The 16,390-nt window shown below is 47.9% G+C and overlaps 1 protein-coding gene across 2 annotated transcripts; it reads right to left on the bottom strand.

Moving 5' to 3' along the window:
- Window positions 1-237: 237 nt before the first annotated feature.
- CDK5RAP1 (CDK5RAP1 mitochondrial tRNA methylthiotransferase) lies at window positions 238-15,782 on the bottom strand. Of its 2 annotated transcripts, none has more exons than XR_014512842.1 (14): window positions 15,542-15,782; window positions 14,368-14,699; window positions 13,429-13,532; window positions 13,075-13,109; window positions 12,840-12,940; window positions 11,958-12,168; window positions 10,048-10,168; window positions 8,821-9,051; window positions 8,627-8,724; window positions 7,505-7,606; window positions 5,796-5,926; window positions 4,148-4,297; window positions 2,245-2,385; window positions 238-907 (listed from the first exon to the last, which is right to left on the bottom strand). XR_014512842.1 is itself a non-coding variant. In XM_083447427.1 (14 exons), exons 2-14 carry the CDS (start codon window positions 14,681-14,683, stop codon window positions 818-820), a joined length of 1,785 nt encoding a protein of 594 aa, XP_083303553.1. In that variant the 5' UTR covers window positions 14,684-14,699; window positions 15,542-15,782; the 3' UTR covers window positions 238-817. The 2 variants fall into 2 exon arrangements, 1 of the variants encoding a protein (XP_083303553.1); XM_083447427.1 differs by having other exon boundaries at window positions 7,505-7,560.
- Window positions 15,783-16,390: the final 608 nt, after the last annotated feature.

The following is a 16,390-nucleotide window of genomic DNA, read 5'->3' on the forward strand; positions in this document are numbered from 1 at the left end:
ATGGTCTGAAGGATGGTGGACTGGCCCACGGCTGAAAAAGGTTGCTGACCCCTGGCAAGACATACCCTTAGGTGCTGCAACCACAAATGTCAAAATGTGGCACAGGACACACGTCCCAAGTTCTGACCTGATGGGCTGTGTGTGTCACCTGTATTAGCCCAAGAGAAAATACATCAAAATGTGAGTTAACATTATAAAACGTTCCTCGTTCTGCAATAAGCAACCAACATTCAATACTCGGGTCAACAGCTTTTATTTTAAGAAGACATACCTTTACATAGGTGGTTTTTTTCCTATTATGTTTTTGCTGTAATTTTACTGGTGTTAGCTGCCCTGAGCCTGGCTCTGGCTGGGGAGGGCAGGGTATAAATAAAATTTATTATTATTATTTATTATTAAAATTACAGGCCAAATTGTATGGCTGGAGCAATCCAGACATGCCTAAGTCATTAGTGACTTAAGTTTCTGCCAATGTTCCTACTGTCCACCAAAGGATACTGGTCGTCCCCCTGTCCCCGTCCCCCCGGTCAGACAAGTCTCTTTGGAAGACAACAGCCTTAGCTGGCCACTTAAGTCTCCTCATCAGCACAAATGCCAACCAAGCGCAGCATCAGCAAGGAAGAGCGCTGGCTGGGCCCCACCTAATGGCAGGTGTACTAGAAAACTGATCCTGCCCTCTGCCTGGCAAGGCAGAGGGGTGAGGAAGGCTGACCGACCAGGTCATCAAACTGAGCAACCCTCTTAGCAGAGTTGGGACATGCCAGGATCTGTCTCCAATCCCAAAATCGCCTTCTGCTCCTCCCTTCCACCCACCCCTTCAGTCTGCTCCTCCACACGCTGTGGATCCTTTCAGTGTGGTTCGGCGGAGTGGGATGCCCCTCAGCGTCTGGGAGCTGGAAGAGGAGATCTGGAAAGAAGGAAGGTGCGTATGCATGTGAGGAGATGCCCCCGTAATAAGGAACCAGTGAGTTCACCTGCAAGATCGCCTGACCTCCAGATGCAACCACTCAACCGCTTCGATCTGTGGAACTGGAAGCGCCTACACTTTGGAACTCACTGCCTAGTGATATCAGGCAAGGCGCTTTCACTGTACAGTGGTACCTCGGGTTACAGACACTTCAGGTTACAGACGCTTCAGGTTACAGACTCTGCTAACCCAGAAATAGTGCTTCGGGTTAAGAACTTTGTTTCAGGATGAGAACAGAAATTGTGCTCCGGTGGCGCGGCAGCAGCAGGAGGCCCCATTAGCTAAAGTGGTGTCTCAGGTTAAGAACAGTTTCAGGTTAAGAACGGACCTCCACAACGAATTAAGTGCTTAACCCGAGGTACCAGTGTACTCTCTCTGGAACCCACTATAAGTCATCTTTGTTTAGTCAAGCCGATGCAGACATTTAGAAAGTTGGCGTGAGATTTCATCCGTTTTTAGCCTATCATTTTCACTTTGTGAAAAGTCTTAAATTATTGCTGTTAAAACAATAAAATTATCACTAAGAAGAATTATCTTTTTTTTTGTAAACCGCTTGAAGGACTTTTTAAAAAAAAAAAAAATCAAATTACGCGGCGTAGACATTTTGTGAAATAAATAAATAAAAGATCAGGCAGGATTTTTCTAGTGTATAGTAAACTATGGAACTCCCTCCATCAGGAGGCAGTGACTGTCACCTACCTGAATAGTTTTTAAAGACGATTAGAGCAGGGGTAGGCAACCTAAGGCCCGTGGGCCGGATGCGGCCCAATCGCCTTCTCAATCCGGCCTGCAGACAGTCCGGGAATCAGCGTCTTTTTACAGGAGTAGAATGTGTCCTTTTATTTGAAATGCATCTCTGGGTTATTTGTGGGGCATAGGAATTCATTCATTTCCCCCCCAAAAAATATAGTCTGGCCCTCCACAAGGTCTGAGCGACAGTGGACCGGCCCCCTGCTGAAAAAGTTGGCTGACCCCTGGATTAGACAATTAATGGAGGGGGAGATGGCCATAGGTGGCCACTAGGCCTGATGGCTATGTTCTCCTTGTACTATCGGAGGCAGCATGCCCTGAAATACCAGTTTCTGGGACCCCAAGTGAGGAGAGGGGCTGCTGTCCTCCCCCCAATACCCCTTTTAGGGCTTCCCCCATTAGGGCATCTCGCTGGTCACTTGAGGAGGCCAGGATGCTGGACTCGTTTGGCCTTGGAGCGCATTTAGCTGCTACTCTCTCCTTAGGCCATGTGCTTCCACCGAAAAAGCAAGGGACTGGTCAATCACCTTCACCAGGACATAATCGCCCGGCTGGACTCGGACTTTGGATCCCAAGCCAGTGCTGTCATCCACCTCCACGTCTGGGAAGATCATTTTGATGTTGCCATCGTTCCGGCCACACAGGTCCAAGGCTGAGCGTTTGCTCGTCTGGGGAAGCAAGGAGGGCGTGTGTTACATTTATTTATTGTTTAATTAGCAACAACAAAATAATGCAAACATAGCAGAGGGGCAAAAGATTGAAAATGTAAAGCGTGAAGCATCACAGCCTAGAAGGAAAAAAGTACAAAGATACAGCACAGCTCCAATGGGATAAATCAAATATTGTTTATAAGGATTCCCTTTACAAATAATAAAGCTTTGTAAAAATAACTTTTCTCCACCTGTGAATTCCATCATGATTGAGAATAAAGCTTCTATAGAGTCTTAAACGAGCTGTCAATGAGTGATCTTTTGCTTCAATGTGTGTATAAGGAATAAAATTGTGTCATATATCAATTAAAAAGAGCATTTGAGTTCTGCCCTTCAGATACTTTTAGTTTATGGGATATCTTTCCCTGAAGGGCAGCTTGCCAAAATGCTGAATACAAGCAACCCGATTTATTAGGATTGAAGGTATTTCAGGATTTGACAGGCATTCCTGAGCCTGGAGGGGAAAAAGCTTGGGCAACAGCCGTACAAATTTCCAAGTTCAGGACACCAAAATGATCAGGGAGATGAACGACCCCCTTATGAAGGATAATGCAACTTTGGGGGCTTTTCTGTTTAGAAAAGACTCAGGGAAGAAGTGACAAGCAGATGTTTTATAAAATCATGCACAGAATGGAGAAAGTGGGGAGTTTTTCTTCCTCTCTCCTAACACTGGAACTCTGGGATATCCAATTAAGCTGAACGTTGGGAGATTCGGGACAGATAAAATAAAGTCCTTTGCACAGCACAGTTAAACCATGGAACTCCCTGTCGCAGGAGGCAGTAATGGCCACCTTAAAAGACAGATTCATGGGGAAAGCTATCAAAGCCTACTAGCCAAGATGGCTTGGCTCCACCTCCGCAACGGGAGGCAGTAAATGCTTGTGAATACCGGCTGCTGGAAACCGCAGGAGGGGAGGGCACTTGAATCCTGCTTGTGGGCTTCCCATGGGGGCATCTGATCAGCCACTGTGAGAACAGATTGCTGGACTAGATGGGTCATTGGCCTGATCCAGTGGGGTCTTCCTAGGTTCTCATGTTCCCAGCTTGATTACTGTAATGCATTCTGCCAAGGGCTGCCCTTGAAGACAGTCCCGGATACTGCTGCTAGTACAGAATGCCCAGCAATGTCACCTCCTCTCCTCTCTGATCCCCTTTTTTGATGCTAAAAGCAGACTCCCGGACACCATCACCTGCTATGTGCAGAAGAGGCAGACATGGGAGGACTCATTACAGGTAGGTAGCCATGTTGGTCTGCCGTAGTCAAAACAAAATAAAATAAATTCCTTCCAGTAGCACCTTAGAGACCAACTCAGTTTGTTTTGGGTATGAGCTCTCGTGTGCATGCACACTTCTTCAGATACACTGAAACAGAAGTCACCAGACCCTTATATATAGTGATAGGTGTGGTAAACCTGTTGACGACTGTTAATGACTGCAATTGGTCTTAAAGGAAAAAGCAAGGGGTGAGATGGCTAAAAATAGCTTTATCGTGTATAATGAGATAAGAATCCAATGTCTCTATTCAGACCAGGTCTCTCCATAGTTTTAAGTCTGGCAATGAGTTGCAATTCAGCAACTTCTCTTTCCAGTCTATTTCTGAAATTCTTTTGTAATAAGACAGCTACTTTTGAGATCTTGTATAGAATGTCCTGGGAGGACTAAGACCTCTCTCAGCCTCTGCCCTCTTGACTCCTGTGGCATTTATCGAAGTGGCACTCACACTCTCTACCAAGACCACTTGCACTCGTCCCACGGCGGCTGCGTTTGCCCAGGACGCCTCCTCACGAAAGACGGTCATGAGCTCCTTCAGCCGCCTCTGCTTCACTTCAGGGGGCACGTCGTCCTGCAGGCGGTGAAACGCCCGGGTTTTCTGGGGGAACAAAGCGCCAATGACTCGGAGGCAGAAGCCCTGCACCTTGTTAAAAAGGGGTTACCTACATTCTGCACACACCCCGTTCAAAATTCTGTGGTTCTTCCAATTCTGCAATGGGAATCACAGAATTGTAGAGTTGGAAGGGGCCAATAGAAGTTATGTCCACATCAAGGGAAGTCATAGGCTTCAGCCTTGGTCAGACCACACCTGGAGTCCCATGCCCAGTTCTGGGCACCACAATTCAAAAAGGATATTGACAAGCTGGGTGTGTGCAGAAGAGGGCGGACAAAATGATCAAGGGTCTGGAAACCATGCCTTATGAGGAACGGTTGAAGGAGCTGGTTATGTTTAGCCTGGAGGAAAGAAGACTGAGAGGTGATATGACAGCCATCTTCAAATATCTGAAGGTAAAGGTAAAGGGACCCCTGACCATTAGGTCCAGTCGTGACCGACTCTGAGGTTGCGGCGCTCATCTTGCTTTATTGGCCGAGGGATCCGGCGTACAGCTTCCGGGTCATGTGGCCAGCATGACTAAGCCGCTTCTGGCGAACCAGAGCAGCGCACGGAAACGTCGTTTACCTTCCGCCGGAGCTGTACCTATTTATCTACTTGCACTTTGATGTGCTTTCGAACAGCTAGGTTGGCAGGAGCAGGGACCGAGCAACAGGAGCTCACCCCATCATTGCAGGGATTCAAACAACTGACCTTCTGATCAGCAAGTCCTAGGCTCTGTGGTTTAACCCACAGAGCCACCCGCGTCCAAAACTGGAAATCACAAGAAATTCCTACTATTGCGGAGTGGCAGATGAAAATGATGAGTTACGCAGAGCTAGCCAAACTGACGGGAAGAATCCGGGATCAGGAACAATCAGAGGTTTCAAGAAAGTTGGGAGTAAATTTATGGTGTATATAAAGGATAATTATAAAACTTTAAAAACACTGGCAGGATTGAAATAGCTCTTACAATGTACGACAGATATAAGTTAAAAAATAGAACACGCGATATAAGAAAATAAGGGAGGGAGGGAAGCCGCAAGCTCGGCAGAGCTACAAGTATTTAAGTGATTTATTGTATTGTATTATATTATAAAAGTATGTATAAGGAAAACAATACAAAATTATTTTTTAAAACCCCACAAATATCTGAAGGGCTGTCACATGGAAGAGGGAACAGAACAAGCTTGTTTTCTCCTGCTCTGGAGGGCAGAACCCTTTCATCTCATTTGAAATGTCAATTTCATGTCATTTCATGTCATTCCAATGCAACATCAGGATGACCTTTCTGACGGCAAGACCCATTCGACAGTGGAATGGATTCCCTCAGAGGTTCTTAAGCAGAGGGTGGCTTCCAGAGCTTCTTTAACTGTGATTCCTGCACTGCAGGGGGCTGGACTAAATGACCTTTGGGGGTCCCTTCCAGGATTCCCCCCTCCCCCGGGACTTGGAGGCAGAATGTGCTTGCTTGGTCCGCTCAGTAAGGGGCTACCGTTCTCACCTCCCTCATGCTGTAAGCAAAGATGAAGGCCGTGTTGTAGCGGACCTCGCGAAGGAGGGACAGCGTCTGCCGGTGGTCGTCTTCCGTCTCCCCGCAGAAGCCAGCAATGAAGTCGCTGCTGAGAGTCACATCTGCAACGTGAAGGGGACAAAGTGAGACACTCAGCCGGAATCAAAGAGAATGGGATGGTGCAGCAGGTGGAAAACAGCGAAGAAAAAGGAGGTTCTTTCTGTCTCAGCACACACTTATTATTTACTGAATTTACCGTATTTTTTGCTCTATAAGATGCACTTTTCTCCCTTCAAAAATTAAGTGGAAATGTGTGTGCGTCTTATGGAGCGAATGCAGGCTCCTTGGCTTCAGTGATAGCAACACGAAGCCTCTGAAGGGCAGAGAGAGAGCTCCCCCCGTGCTCCAGAGGCTTCGCGTTGCTTTCGCTGAAGCCGCCTGAAGCCCCCCCCCCCCGCTCCAGAGGCTTCAGGCAGCTATCCGCAAGCCTTCGGAGCACAGCAGGAGTTCCCGCTGCGCTCCAAAGGCTTGCGGATAGCCGCCTGGAGAGTAAGAGGGGTCGGTGCACACCGATCCCTCTTGCTCTCCAGGCTTCACTTCACTGGAGAGGCGCTACACAGTTTTCCCTCTCTGCACAGCGCCCCTTCAGCGAAGCGGGAGGAGAAATGGAAGGGGCTCCGTTTCTCCTGCCGCTTCGCTGAGCAGAGAGGGGGAGAATCTCCCCCCGTCTAAAACAAGGTGCATCCTATGGTCCGGTGCGTCCTATAGAGCGAAAAATACGGTATATACAGTGGTACCTCAGTTTACAAACTTAATCCATTCTGGAAGTCCGTTCTTAAACTGAGGCGCACTTTCCCTAATGAGGTCTCCCGCCGCCAGTGCCCTTTCACCGTTCGGATTCCATTCTTAGACCAAGGACAAGTTCGCAAACCGGGACACTACTTCTGGCTTTGTGGAGTTCGTAAACCTAACTGTTCGTAAACAGGACTGTTCTTAATCCGATGTACCACTGTACCGCTCTATATCCAGAGGTCTCAGGGTGGTTCACAGAACAAAATCAAAATATAAAACCCCAAAATACATAATCGAAATAAAAACAACAACCCACTTATGACCATTCAACCTCAAGAAGGAATTCCTAACTTTGCTCAGCTCTGGAATGAGGTGCCCGTCAAAACTCTCATTTTGGGGAAACCTCAGCAAGAAGACGGCAGCCTCTCGCCCAGCCCCTTGCTCCAAGGAAAACCGTATGTGTGTCTTGAGAGCAGCGGATCAGTTCCCAGCCGGCTCTATGCTTCCATCTGACAGCCTGAGAATTTGGCTGTCACATTCTTCTTGGTGTTCCTTCCCGTTCTACAAATCTACGCAATCTGTGACACCACCAGCACAATACATTTTGAGCAACCTTGTCTTTAATATCATTCTGGTCACCTGGCCTTGAACACCCCACCCCCTCTTCAGCTCCCCAGTCCCTGCACCCTCTCCTGGCGCTCCCTTGCCCATGAATCTCCAGTCTCCGGAAGCAGAACTATTTCCCCATCACACCAACACAGAGAAATACACCTTATGCAATTCAGCCCCGGCACTGCACTTTCACATGGGCTCACAGGCGAAGCTGAAAGTCCATAAAGATGTAAGTCAAGCCAGTAGGGAAGGGGGAAGAGTAAGAATCAGCAACAACGGCTACAGGAAGAACCAACCTGGCAAAGAGTTTCGGATGAGGTGTACGAGCGCCAAGTAAGCTTCCCGGGTGTATCTGGGTGGGCGAAGCAGAGAGGGCGAAGTTAGGAGGCACTGGTACCCTGTGGCATACAGATACAGACAGGCTTCATAAGAACTGCTGCTGCTGCTGCTGCCCAGCAAGGACTGGGATATTTTGGGGAAAGTTTTGTCGGGAGTTTTTGCCGTTAATGATATTAATTTTCTGTATCTTTATTTTTATGTGGAAATGGTTCAGTTTGGTTATGTAGTTTTTGATGTGTTTTATTTACTTTTATGACTACTTTGCTATGTTTATAACTATGTAAATCTATTATCTATTGTAAACTGCCTGGAACATTGTTTTAACTGTGGAAAGGCGGCATACAAATAAAATGATGGTGATGATGATGATATATCCCATATCTGTTGCTTAGAAAACTGATGCTTTTATGAGAGATGGAGAAAGCTTTTCTCTATTCACTTTGTCTGTGCCATGCAAAATGTTATAAACTTTTATCACGTCAGCTCTTATTCGCCTGTACTGAAACTGGAGGCAACACTTTATAGCTCGGTCGGTAGAGCATGAGACTCTTATCTCAGGGTCGTGGGTTTGAGCCCCACGTTGGGCAAAAGGTTTCCTGCATTGCAGAGGGTTGAACTAGATGACCCTTATAGTTCCTTCCAGCTGTATAATTCCATGATATATATGTATTTTTAATGACCGTCTGATAATGATATAGTAAAAGGTAAAGGGACCCCTGACCATTAGGTCCAGTCATGGACGACTCTGGGGTTGCAGCGCTCATCTCGCTTTATACAGCTTCTGGGTCATGTGGCCAGCATGACTAAGCCGCTTCTGGCGAACCAGAGCAGCGCATGGAAACGCTGTTTACCTTCCCACCGGAGTGGTACCTATTGATCAACTTGCACTTTGAGGTGCTTTCAAACTGCTAGGTTGGCAGGAGCAGGGACTGAGCAACAGGAGCTCACCCCGTTGCGGGGATTCAAAACGCCAACCTTCTGATCAGCAAGTCCTAGGCTCTGTGTTTTAACCCACAGTGCCACCCGTATCCCTAATCATATAGTAGGGATGTCTAAAATGTGCAAGAGCTCCGACTCACCCTCTCCTCATCGCCTCCAGGACACGGGTGCTTCCGCTCTGGACCGGGAGGTGCAGATGTTTGCAGATGTTGTGCCTCTCCTTCATGAGCTGGAAGACCTGCCGAGAACAGAGCGGCCATCAATGGACCCCAGGCTGTGGGCAACCACTTGCCCTTGGCCAGTTGGCCAGCAGAGGAAGGGGAGCCAAACCCACCTCGTCCGGGAAGTCCTTGGGATGCGGGGAAGTGAAACGGATCCTCATTTCCGGATCGATGGCGGACACCCGGTCCAGGAGGTCTGCAAACCGCAAGCCGCCCTGCTTGGGCTTGTAGACGGAGCTGAAGCCGCGACTCAGCTGAGTTGGGGCCACCGAGAGGAACTGGGCCTCAGAGGTGTCCCGGTAGCTGTTGACGTTCTGGCCCAACAAGGTGACCTCCTTCACCCCCTGCAGAGGGAGGCGGCGGGTCATTATTGGCAACGTGGGCAAGGAGGCACAGAGGGAGTGGGTGGCGGGAGAAGCCAGGAACTGGGGGCATTTTACATTCCATCCAGGCAAGCAATAAGCATCGCCGGAGGTCACAGCAGCATTCCAGCCCAGGCAAAAAAACTCAGGGATGGAGGGTCCTGGGGTGCAAAGCAGGCATGGTGAGTGTAGTGATCAGATGGGATTACTATGAGGAATTATAAAATATGCATCAGGCCATGGTGTCCGCGATGAAAGCATTGCATTGACTGGGTTTGATTCATTGACAATAATTTCTGATCAAATCCCACAAGGTTCTACATTTATGCTATTTTTCCTCTACTGCCCATTTCTCTCTGCCTGACAGGCACGTATAAGCATTCTAGGACACAGGCCAGTTGCTGGTTGCTGCACCAGGCATCCTAGGCCATAAATTAATAGGTTTCTTGGATGTACCCTTCCTTGATTTTGTTAATCTCAGGGCCAGGAAATAGTTTTTCACATCCATGTTTACTGCTTGTTTATGATTTCCAGGGTTGCTGAATGCATTCCTCCTTTTTAGTCCTGTTTTATTTACCTCAGAAGTATGCATGCTTAAAATTAGCTTTTGTAGTTTAACTCTGTCCCCACGTGGGGTTTGTTGAAATGCTCAGAGGAAATCTGATTGGTTCTTACGAACAAGTTCTTTTATTCTTTTGTGAATAAAACGACCTGGGCCGAGGGATGGAGAGGAATTATTATTCTATGCACCCCTCCCAGAGTCTTGCTGGTCGTCTCATGTGTATTCTATTAATCAGAGTCCCATCCTTCCTTGTTTTGGGAAGGCTACAGTGAGGAGTAAGGCTGGGCCCAAACAGAGATGACTGGGGGGAGCACACCCACCCCCTGGGCCTGGAGATCCCCATTTCTGGCTTCCAGGTCTCCTCCCACCTCCCTGCCCACAATGCAGCAAGCGAGTTTTGCAGTGGGGCTGGTCACCTGGTCCGAGAGGGCTTGCACCTCCTGCAGGATGGAGGCCACTGGCCGGCTCCTCTCGCGCCCACGGGTGAAGGGGACGATGCAGTAGGTGCACATGTTGTCGCAGCCGCGCATGATGGACCTGTGTGAGAGAGAGAGAAGTCCCCATGGGGTGGGTGGCTTTGGTTTGCTTCCAAGGCAGGGGAGTTTGTCACGGTCTCCGTTTCCACTCCCAGGACTGAAATATACACCAAGTCTGCCAGACTAATTTGTTGGAAGATTCAGGACAGCTAAAAGGAAGTCCTTTTTCACACAGCACAAAGTTAAGTGGTGGAACTTCCTCCCACAAGAGGCAGTGATGACCAGCAATTTGAATGCCTTTAAAAGAGGACTGGACAAATTTATGGAGGAGAAGGTATCAACAGCTATTAGCCAAGATGGCTACGCTCTGCCTCAACAGAGTCCCAGTTCCAGGAGGAGAGAGCTGGGTTCTTGCTTGCTGGCTTCCCCAAAGAGGCATCTGATTGGCCCCTGTGAGACCAGGATACTGAGCTAGATGGACCACTGGCCTGATCCTGCAGGCTCTTCTTATTGTTAAATTTCCTGCTCCGTGACTGCAGTCATGGGATTGTTGTCTTTCACATGACGGTGTATGTTTTGACTCCACAAAGTGGGAAGTGATGGAGATGTTTGTGTTCCTGTGTTCCACGAAGTGGGACTATTGTCCTTTGTTTTTTTCCTCTTTGCTATCTGATGCTAGACAGATAGGGAGCCATGTTGCAGTGCTCCATGTGTTTTTATATGTAATAAAGTAGATTAGCCAAAATGCTGAGTTGCTGAGGTCTGTCACGCAAACTGCGAAGACTCTGCGGATCCCTAAGTGTGCCGGTGTCGGTTGGCATCGGTCTCTGTGATGTTCGGGCAGAAGAAAGCTTTCGAAGTTCCCAAACAAATGACCAGGAGGGAGAGAACATGCCAGTCGGGCATGTGTCTCTATCAGGGTCCTACTCAAGCGTAGGCTGAACTCCTGACACTTATGACACTCCTCCCCAGCTGGATAGACCAAGGCCCACCAAGGCACCTGCACAAAAAGGATGGGATCAACCTTAAATCAAATTCTATGGTCTGTTCCAATTGCAATACCTAATTTGCCTCCAAGCGACAGGGAGGAAAATCAGGATGCTTAAAAGGAGCCGTGAAGGAAAGGGTATGAGAGCCAAGAATTGACTCTGGGGAGCCTCCCAAAAGTATGTTTTCCCCTTTACTAATATTAATTATGGGAAAGGTTTTCAGAACCTACTAAAAACATTCCTGTTCAGCCAAGTCTACCCACATGCTTAGAAAGTTGGTGCAAATTTTAGCCTGCTTTAGTATTTAAACTTTTTGTATGTTTTAAACACGGTGGTGAATTTTTCTCAATCTTATTGTTTTATCTTTTTGTAAACCACTTTGAGCAAGTAGTGTAGATTATGTGTGTGTGTGTGTAATCACAATTTATATCCCAGGATTCAAGGTGGTTTATCAAAATGACACAAATAAAACATAATAAGCTAAAAATATGGAAAATAAAATCACTAAAAAGAAATTAAAAGCTAACAGAACTTGAACCATATTCTTTTTTTAAAAAAGCCTTCAGGAAATGCCAATTGCAATTTCTTCAAATTGTATATTCAAACATGAGGGCTAGCATCTTGATTTTTAAAATGAGGCTATTTCAGATCCAACTGCCTGCAGCCCATGGAGCTTGGCTCGTAGAAAGTACCAGGCTCTGCAACTCAGAGGGAGGCAGGTGCATGCATGAAGATAAGAGACTTGGGACCTCAAAGAACTCTGGTCACTTTGAACAGATTCACAACCCGTGTGCAAGAGTACATGAACTCGCAACCCCGCAGAGCCTGACTGAAGGAGCAAGCAGGCCACCCGGCACTTACACAAAGGCCGACGTTGGGCTGGTGCTGGTGTGGACAGGCAGGATGTCTGCGTAAGTTTCATCCAGGGAGAGCAGGACGTTGGCGGCTTGCTGGCCCGTTTCGGCCACTGCCAGGAGCCTGGGAAGGTCGCGGTAAGCATCAGGGCCTGCCACGACGTCGACTAACTTCTCCCGCTCCAGGATCTTCTCCTTCAGCCTCTCAGCCATGCAACCTGCAAACAGGGGAGAATTGTTTACTGCTGAATATATACTTTGCACGTTAAGGAGATATTTTTACTGTTTTTACCATTAATTTCATTGATGCTTTTGAATTATGGTGCTGGAGGAGACTCTTGAGAGTCCCATGGACTGCAAGAAGATCAAACCTCTCCATTCTGAAGGAAATCAGCCCTGAGTGCTCACTGGAAGGACAGATCCTGAAGCGGAGGCTCCAGTACTTTGGCCACCTCAGGAGAAGAGAAGACTCCCTGGAAAAGACCCTGATGTTGGGAAAGATGGAGGGCACAAGGAGAAGGGACGACAGAGGACGAGATGGTGGGACAGCATTCTTGAAGCTACAAACATGAGTTTGACCAAACTGTGGGAGGCAGTGGAAGACAGGAGGGCCTGTTGTGCTCTGGTCCATGGGGTCACGAAGAGTTGGACATGACTAAATGACTAGACAACAACAACAACCGTTAATTTCACTGTGTTCTAATTTATTTGTTCAATCTGTATACCACCCTTCATCTGTAGATCTCAAGGAGGTTCACAGCATAAAAATACAGGATAAAAACATTAAAGTGTATAATAAAAATAAGAGCAAGAACAAAACAATAAACCCTCTCCCCCTTCATATGCCCTACCCAATGCCAATCCCCCCTGCTGTGGCGTTTCGCCTTACCTAATATCCCGATCCGTAAGGGCGCTTGCAATCGGGGCCGCTTGGACTTCAGAGCCTTGAGGTATCGTAAACGGTTCCAGATTGTCTGCTCAGCCTTCTCCCTGAGGAGCAGCAAAGGATCAGCTTTTCTGCCAGGGCTAGGAAACTATTTCTCCGAAGGACACCAACGCACGTCACAATAAGCGAGGGTTACCGCTGTTGCCCCCCTTTTGGAAACCAGATAATACTTCCGTACCTGATTGAACATGTGACAAGGAGAATCACATCTGCCTAATGGAAGAGAGAAGGAGAAGGGGAGAAATGAAAGGGGGAAAAAATATTTCTAAAACCGGATGGGAAGCATCCGAGGCCAAATGCTCCATCTAAGTGGGACAGAACTCTAGTGCCAGACTAGAACCCTCAGACTCAGATCATTCTGTTTCAAAAAGAAAAAGCAAACTTTCTAGCCCTCAAGGTGGAAGAGAGCCATTGTTCAGGGCAACATGTGCCACGGGCTTCGAAACCGGAAAATCACAAGTGTTTCTCCAACTGCCATAAATCCCCACACTCTCAGTTCCCTGCCACAAATAACTGTGGAGGCCAAGCATACCTCCTCCAGAATGCTGGTCCTCAGGTAGCCACTTTTCTGGAGGATGGACCAGGCAATCTCTGTATCGTTGACATTCATCTGACAGCCATAAGTCTCCAGGTACACTGCAAGGGGTATGGAGGAGAAAAGGGTGGGTTTCTTGGGGAGGGGATCAAACAGCTCTGTCTCCCATTCCCATCACCGATTCTTGCACTGCAGGGGGATGGACCGGATAACCCATTGGCCCCTTCCAACTCTACAATTCTATGAAAACAATCAAAAACCGAACCATCAATTTATGAAACACGGCAAAGACACTTAAATGTCATCTTTACGATAACCCCATGATAAGGGTGGATGGTTCTACCTGTTTTGCAGCTGGCAACTGAAATAAGACATCCACAGTCTTCGTCCCCAACTAATTTCTAACCAGAGAATAGAAAATCATGCTTATTGTGCTGTATGCTGGTGTTTGAGGAAGGAAGATAATCTGCTGCTATAATTGATTAGCTGTCTTCTCCAAGCAGATATCTGATTAGCCTAGCAAAAATAATGTGTTTTCATGAGGAAGGTGTTTGTTTATGCAATAAAGATATTTAAAGTTGCAAAGCACTCATAAGAGGCTGTATCTATAGAGAGAGAACTGTGGTTCAGGCATTTCTTTCCAAAGTGTTTAGGCCTAAATTATAATCTTGGAAGCATGTTTGTGATGTCTGCTGTGTGAATGCAATTCCCTTGACACATCACACATGAGCTTGGGAATCAAAGGGAGCATGACATTGGCAAGGCATCAGGACTCAACCTGCCATCCCCACCTGCAGCCCACTCCAATCTCCCTCCTTTCCACCCAAGTTGCAAAACCAGAATTGAGGATCTGCAATTCCAATCTCCAGAGGAATCCTCAGCTCCGGAAGGTGTGTGGTTCTGTGTGGCAGGACAAAGCAAGGCAGCAACACAGACCTTTTCTTGGGGCATCTGCCAGGGTTCTGGAGCCAAGATAGGGTGCTGAGTCCTCCGCTGCTTCAGCTGGCAAACGGTGAGTTTCCTGCACAGGCCCAGCGTCTTGTAGGAAATGCTGCAATGATGGCCCTGCCGCCAACTTAGCATGGAAATCTTCCAGGCCTCCCTTGCACTTTGCTTCTCTGCTGGGCACGCCAGGATCCAAGCCACTGGTGGAAGCCCAAGCACGGGGTCCAGCCGGTTTTAGGGTCCAACATGGAGGCCTCCGACGGCACACCCTCAGACCTCCCAGGATGCAGCCGCGTATGGACTGCATCTTCACCTCCTGCGCCCTAAGACAACCGGCAGATTAGTGACTGCAGCAACCTTTTCCAAAGGCAGCATCAAATGAAACACAATCCAACCAGTGGAAAGCGCTTGAGTACTGGAAAGAGCAGAGACGTAAATGTAAAACATCACGTGCAACAACAGGTCATTTTTACATGAATGGAGAAGTTGTGGTTCTCCAAAGTTTCACAGCCTCCTCTGAGTGCCCCTCCAGACCGACTTGAAAAACAAGAGTGCGTTAATAGTCAATTTATACATATCGTTCTGCTTTGTTGCCCTCTGGAGGGATTATTGCCCTCTGGAGGGGCAGCCTCAAGCTACAGCTCAACAGAAGTGGGACAAAAAACAGAACTGGCAGGCTGGAGCAAAGAAGAGTGGAAAACACTTATTGAATATGTGGAAGATGTCTGTATACAGCTGAGTACGCTGGCAGCATGAAGATAAATAATTTTCGATGGATGTAAAAGTGGAAAACTGATTTGAATGGTTATAGTAAAATATGCAGGGATGTATATGTAAAATGAACAGTGGAAGGAGAAAAGAAAGGGAAGCCATTGGATATTTTAAAGTTTGTAAAATGTTTATTTGAAATTGTAAAACTGAAAATTTAATAAACATTATTTTTTAAAAAGAAGTGGGACAAAAGACAACAGGAGCGGACTGGAGCCTTGGTTGCTCGGGGGTGGCGCTGTGCTTGCAAAGGGTCCGATCCGCCTCCCCCTGGGAAAAGCTGCCCAAACTCTGCGCGTAAACAGCCTCGCCCCAATGCCCCCCACTTGCCCCGAGCCCCCCCCCCGCACGAAGTGACCCCACAAGGTCCTCTCCCAAGGGGGGCATCTGGGCTTACCTGGCAGAGGAAGGACAGGGGCTCCAGGGGACCCGAGCTGCCAGGTGAGCGGCTACCCAGGCGCCTGGTTGCCAATCAATCAATCAATCGATCAATCAGCCAGCTGTCTCTCCAACCCCGCATCCAGCCTGATCCGCCCTCCCTGCTCGCCCACGTGCCGCCTCCAGGGGACGCCGGCGCGCCGCGAAATCCTTCCCCTCGGCGTGGAAACGGCTTCCCACGCTGCTCCGTTCCGCCCTGGAAACGTTCCCCCGCCCGCCCGCCGCGCGTCTTCCCCGGCCAAGGCCACCCTGGGCGGCTCGGCTCGGGCGGCGCTCCGGCCCCGTCGGAGGCCCAGGGCGGCTTCCTTGCGGAGCCGGCGACGCTTCTTTCCGGTTGCAAGAGGCTGCCGCGCCTGGGGCTGCTGGGCGGGCAGGCAGAAGTTCGTCGGGTGAAGCGTCCAAATCAGCAAAATGTATTTTATTTGTACTTCCACCCTCCGTAGTTTACAGATTAAAAATATAAACAGAGAGAAAAAGCAATTGAAAAGCAATCAGACATTGAGGGGTATAGACAGAGATATCGATATTTGTATATGCTTACATTATTTGCATGATTTTAATAGAAAATTCTTTTAAATTTTAATATTCTATTTAATAGAATAGTCTGTTAAAATAAAATATGCTATTAAAACCACACAAATAATTACAATAAAAATAGCAAGGCACCAGCCCTTTCATTAAAACCATTCCCCCAAACCTGTTGCGTTATTATTATTATATAGAATCAGAATTGTACAGTTGGAAGGGACCCCTAGGGTCATCTAGTCCAACCCCCTGCAATGGAGGAATCAGAGCTGAAGAATCCATG

This window comes from Podarcis tiliguerta (genome assembly GCF_965153285.1).
Source record: "Podarcis tiliguerta genome assembly, chromosome: 6".
Classification (NCBI taxonomy): Eukaryota; Metazoa; Chordata; class Lepidosauria; order Squamata; family Lacertidae; genus Podarcis; species Podarcis tiliguerta.